At 31.1% G+C, this 6,000-nt stretch overlaps 1 protein-coding gene across 1 annotated transcript; it reads left to right on the top strand.

Annotated features, from left to right (window-relative positions):
• Positions 1–1,219: 1,219 nt before the first annotated feature.
• On the top strand, positions 1,220–5,701 carry LOC143575172 (putative CDP-diacylglycerol--inositol 3-phosphatidyltransferase 2). The gene is made up of 11 exons (XM_077059614.1): positions 1,220–1,470; positions 2,366–2,487; positions 3,020–3,104; positions 3,195–3,244; positions 3,385–3,424; positions 3,545–3,589; positions 3,673–3,723; positions 3,994–4,108; positions 5,067–5,120; positions 5,221–5,319; positions 5,458–5,701. The coding sequence occupies exons 2-11, from the start codon at positions 2,427–2,429 to the stop codon at positions 5,515–5,517; spliced, it is 660 nt and encodes a 219-aa protein (XP_076915729.1). The 5' UTR covers positions 1,220–1,470; positions 2,366–2,426; the 3' UTR covers positions 5,518–5,701.
• The last annotated feature ends 299 nt before the right edge of the window (positions 5,702–6,000 follow it).

Raw genomic sequence — 6,000 nt, 5'->3', positions numbered from 1 at the left:
CATTATTATAGATTAATACCTCATGTAAATACATGGCTGCCATTAATCAGAAATCCTAAATAACCTTTCTCACGATCTATTGCAAGTCTCGTGTACTTGAAGACATGAGGAAGGGGGATAAGAAAATTATGGAAAGAAATCAAGGAAATAATAAAACAAAATCAATTTTTATTTTTTTTTTTAACCAAAACTACGTAGTTTTTGAGGTTTCGCATCTAAGGTTAGATGTCTAAAATATTACCAAAACTTCCCAAAAGTATAACTGAGCAATACAACCACAACTTGTCACTCAGAACATAGGAAACCCTTTCGAGATCATGGATCCAGAAACACTGTCACTGATGATCCCCTTTATGAATATGAATATGAATATGAATATGAATATGAATATGAATATGAAAGTTTTGAAAATAAACATAAAGAAAAAGAAAGCTACAAAAGCGTTTAGATGTATTTTTTTATTAGCAAAACCGACTTTCCTTAAACACTACAACAAATGTAAATACAAGTACAAAATGACTCAATAAGATGCTGAATACATACAAAGTTACAAACACCCAAACATTACATTGATACATAACCAAAGACTATATCTTAATAATTTTTTACATATAAATGCATGCGAATCACTGAATCTTGATGTTCATAAATATCCATGCCTCATACTTAGGTCAATCATTTGTGTTAAAAGTTTTTTTAAGAGCCGATTTTATTAAAACAAAAAGAAAGACTACTTATAAGAGACAAGTAGTCCAAACAAAGAATTTATAATGGAAAATTAACGATGTTGAATCGACGTCATTTCTTCCGTTCTAGTTTTGTATTCTTGCTCCTTTGCTTCACCAAAATAAACGAGGACGTCTTTATATCATTTGTGTTAAGCGTATAGAATTATGGAATTACAAATCCTAATAGTAATAAATAATAATGTTTGTTTTTTTCAAAACAACAAAGTTTAACGACGGAAGTCGTACGACCACAACGAAGAGGTATACACTGGCATGTCCCTTATAGGGAAACTCGTACGTCGCTGACCACTATCACGTCACTTAGTTCCGAAGAATACACACACGATTATGGTAAACCATCGGAGTTAGATCAAACATATGTCTTTAGAGGCACCAATATTTAAAAAAAATGAGAAAAGAAAACATTATTCTCATTGTTTTTTTTATTAAAAGTAGGAATAATATAAATCTGAAACCCCTCTGTTTTCTTCAACTTTATTTACCTTGCCACACACACATACCTCTCTCTGCAGGTGCTCCGACGCCATCGCCGGCGTCATCCGTACACCGTCGCACGCCACCACCTCACGCCGTCGCCGCCGCCGTCACCTCCGTCATTGTGACCTTAGTTTCTAGGGTTTAAGGCAATTGGGGACTTTTAACAAGCTGAATATTAATAATATAATAGTAATAATAATAATAATCCACATTTTCCTCAAATTTGATCTTAATCCAATCTCAGGTATTAGTTTTTATTACTAATTTAATGTTTTGTTGAATCTGATTGTTGTGAGTTAAGTTATTAGTGAAGTTTAGGTTATTATGGGTTCAAAGGCTAGGGCTTTTTTGTAATTTTACCTTTTTAGATTGATTTAGATGGTAATGTTTTAAGTTGGATCAGATGATTCAGATCAAGGCATCAATAAAAGTTTAAATTTTTGTTTGTTTGATGAATTTAAGTTAGCTTTTGTGTTTTATGGTTTGTTTATGATGATCTTTGAAGGTGATTGTTTGTTGATAATATACTCGATTACATGCGTTAAGATGTATTTTACGGAAACAAACGGTTGAATATGATTTAGGTTCCAAACTTCAGAACCATCTAAAACAAACAGTAACTTAATACTAATAGCTGAATTAAGAAATTATAGACAGGCATTATTTGTTTTTATAAAAAAAATGGTCTTGCGATTAATGAAAATTGATTGGTTGTATGGTGTAAGATCTCATGATTTGTTGAGTGACGGATGTTTCACGTGATAAATTCATTTGAAGGGAAAACAGGTCGAGGTTTTTTCTATATATATGTTCATTCGGGATACTATCATACCAATATTTATGGGAATGATGAAAAACACAGTAGTATGTTTCCTAATATATGCCAGTTAAGTAAAATATGTTAGAACATTATTTATATGAATATATTGCTACAACAAGCATTATTTTGTATGGTTTCATATAACTGATATTCTGATTTCTGAAGAACACTTCTCTGCAAGACCTTATAATGGATAACATGTTGTACTTGAGTTGATTATGAAACTAAACTTCTGTGTGTTCATGTATGCACTTGAAATGTTCTACGTCTGTCTTTTTTAAAGAATATCTGGTATCTGAAAATAGTATTATTTATGCAGGTTAGATTGCTGTAAGCTTTGACAGATTTCAACAATCTTGATTTGTGGCTGAGAACTAGAGATGACACCAAAATCAAGACCTCGAACAATAAGTGTGTATCTTTACATCCCCAACATCATTGGTGAGTTACTATATAGACAGTGAATTATATTACATGCATAAAACTTTACGTACTTTGATGTTTGATCAACAAATTAAACAATTACTTAACTTGTAACGTCATGTCATAACCGTCCTGCTTTTTTTGTTTTTTTAATTTTGGTTCGTGTTTTGAAACTATAGTCATCTTAACCTTTTCTTTGTGTATGCTTTGTTACCTCTAAATACGCCTACAGTCAATGCTAATAGTAAATCACAATTTATTTTAAAAACGTGTAATCATTTACCCTATGTTCTATTTATTACTTTTGTCGTTTTGACGATTTGTTTGTCGTTTTCCTTATCCAATTTATTGCAGATATTGTTGAGTTTAGTTAAAATTGGTATATTAACTTGTTATTTCTTATCAAGTTATTAATAACAAACGTTGTACTCTTCACTTCTTTACTCTTTCCTTCTTGCATCTCTTTCTGTTATTATGTAAATTGATTCCACAATTAGTATGCAAAACATGTTAGATCTTTATGAGTTTGACTGCTTACGCGTACGTACAGGATACATAAGAGTTCTGCTTAACTGCTATGCCTTTGCGATATGCTTTACCAATAAGGAGCTTTTTTCCATCCTCTATTTCATTAGGTAAGATGCATATATGAAAAGAGCTATTAAAGCCAACATTTATTTTAAAGATTCGAATTAGGAGTAAAATGTTTGATCTTGCTGTTTCAGCTTTGTTTGTGACGCCTTGGATGGTTGGTTTGCTCGCAAATTTAATCAAGGTAAGGAGTTATCAGTAATTGAAATATCAAGATGTCTTTACATGCATTTTTCTGCTTATTTTTAACCATTTTCAATTTTTCTTGGATTTTTATGTGCTATTTCTGTAACTTATATATTTTTTTAAAAATTTCTTTTGTAGTTTCAACCTTTGGGGCTGTTCTGGACATGGTCACAGATAGGTGATTATAATAAGTTCTTGACAATTTTATTATATATTTCATATCCTGTATATGCTTGTAATTTTTCTCAATGTTTTTCATTTTTATTTCATATTATAACTGGAATTTCGCGTATCTCAGGATAAGTACTGCCTGTCTTCTTTTCATTCTCTCTCAAGTCTACAGGTTTTTTATTTCTTAACTTCTATTTTACTATTTTATGTTTTCACTTTCATATTTGTATCTGAATATATTCATCAACTTTACAGGCCTAGCTTTGTTTTCCTGTCAATTGCAAGCCACTGGTTGCAAATGTACAGGTATGCACACACCGTTTTTTGTGAATTATGATACAAAGTTAATGCAATAAACGATTTAAGATGTTTTAGGCTTTAAAAGAACTCTTTGGACACCGTTTGAACTATTTGATCTGTTTTTAAACTAAGTTTGTTGATTTTACATGTTAGATTCGTGTGAGATAAAATATAACTTAAGTCGACCAACTCATAAGTGCATGAGTCGATTTATTGCATTCTATAGTTGTATGGAATAATATATCTCGGACTTTCTGGACCACTTTTTTAATGCAGTACTTTCTTGGCTGGCAAATCTAATCATAAAGACGTGAAAGATAGCACCAGTTGGTTATTTAGGTTATATTATGGAAACAGAATGTTTATGGGATACTGTTGCGTAGCTTGCGAGGTAAATGCTTATTCTACCCCCCCCCCCCCCTCTATCCTCATCTTTTTCTATACATAGATAGATATATATTAACAGAGAGAGAAGATAATCTTAGAACACCATTTTTTTGTGAGAACACACAGAACAAATCTAACCATTTATTTATTTGTTATTATTATTTTTTAATTTTTTTATCAATGGTGCATACTTTTAAGAAGTTGTACTTTTTTTGCATACACATGGGTATGTTATGCGCATAAAAAACTATCCAACATATTCGTTCATATGCCTTTAAATTTTGCATTGTTTACTTACACATGAGCTACATATATGTAGGTTATATATACATAAACGGACAATAAAAACTAATTTGTTCATATTCCTTTTGAATTTTAGGTGAGATGAGTGAGGAACAATAAATTTTAAATCTATACCTTTTTCTTGAATTTTTAAGTTTTTTATGATTGAAAGAATGAATGGTTTGTGTTGTTTTGAGCGTTCTTTCATTATATAGTGTTCTGCAAAGATCTCCCTAAATATACATACGTACATATATAGGGAAGGGATCATGAGAAAACTAAAAAGATCGAGAAAACCAAGAAAGCTACTACTAACCAATTAATTTTTTATATCGGTAGAAATATGAAAAAGCTAAGAAAAAAAAAAGTATGTAGATCACGAAGTTATATATAATTTATACGCTATCTGTACCTCATATGAGATGCATATATGTAACTTCGTTAGCTACATATACTTTTTTAACCTTTTTAATCTTTTATACAATTTATATCTTTTTTTACATTTTTTTAATTTTTTTTATTAGTCTTTGATAGTAGTTTTCTCATGAACCCCCCCCCTATATATATACATTCATATGTATATATATATATATATATATTTATGATCTTCTTACCATTTAGAATTTTCTCAATGGAGTCCTCACCCTTACGTCTTATGAAGTGAATTTCCGTTTTTTCAGGTTCTTTACATAACTTTGTTTCTTCTCGCAAAGGAGTCAGAAAAGATGACCGATGTAAGCACAAAGGATTTTTTTTTTAAATAATTTTTTTAGTGATGTACACTTGTTTAATATGTTGGAGTCATCGATGTAATTTTCGTGTATGAAAACTTAGGTTCTGTTGGGTGCGGCAAAACAAAGCATGATATATTCTGCATTACTTGCTTTACTTCTCTTTGGATGGGCAACCAAGCAATTAGTCAATGTTATTCAGGTATCATGATTATTTTATTTACTATTATACCACTCAACATCTTCATAGCAGAATTTGTGCTTTATACTTTTTTTTGCTTTTTTTTACAATTATTTTAAATAGCTTTCTGATATATGTCAAATTTATGAATGGTTTCAGATGAAGACAACAGCCGACTTATGTGTGCTTTACGACCTCAACAAGAAACACAACGCCTAATTATTGATTCCATCTTAGAAGCTGTGAAGTTGTCATGCATCAAAATGGCACACTTGTTTTATTTACAGATGCTAATAGCCGAAAAGTTCTATCTTCAAATGCATTGTGTATTCTGTACCGCATAACTTTTGGTATTTGATGGTTGATCTGAATTTCTATGGAAGAAAACGTCTTGAATCTGCTACCTTCAATGATCACTAAACCGCAATATTGGAATCTTGAAAGAGCGTTAGCTCTTCAATGGCGTCTAGAATCTCGAAAAGTGACATACAATGGGCTGTATGTAGTTGGTTATACGACATTAAGAGATGCTACCTCCTAAAATGAATAATATTGAAATTGCATCTAATTCCTTGAGCAACTCATAAAGTCATCTTTGTCTTCTTTTGAACAGTAACATAATTATTCTGTGGACAAAACCTGAAATGCTGAAGTAGGCAATTGCCCAGAAACGGAAACAAATGTACGACGCGACTTTGCATC

Source organism: Bidens hawaiensis, unplaced genomic scaffold (assembly GCF_021521415.1).
Source record: "Bidens hawaiensis isolate Kalapana, Puna unplaced genomic scaffold, B.hawaiensis_p1.1 tig00027301_1, whole genome shotgun sequence".
In the NCBI taxonomy this organism is placed as follows: domain Eukaryota; kingdom Viridiplantae; phylum Streptophyta; class Magnoliopsida; order Asterales; family Asteraceae; genus Bidens; species Bidens hawaiensis.
Note: the sequence above shows the minus strand (reverse complement) of the source record. Positions and strands in the feature narration are given on the sequence as shown.

Bases quoted from the DNA above. Each gene is read 5' to 3' on its own strand.
- LOC143575172 (XM_077059614.1), top strand. From the start codon at position 2,427: ATGACACCAAAATCAAGACCTCGAACAATAAGTGTGTATCTTTACATC. The intron at 2,488-3,019 runs GTGAGTTACTAT...GCGTACGTACAG, and splicing joins TTACATCCCCAACATCATTG to GATACATAAGAGTTCTGCTT. The intron at 3,590-3,672 runs GTTTTTTATTTC...TCAACTTTACAG, and splicing joins ATTCTCTCTCAAGTCTACAG to GCCTAGCTTTGTTTTCCTGT.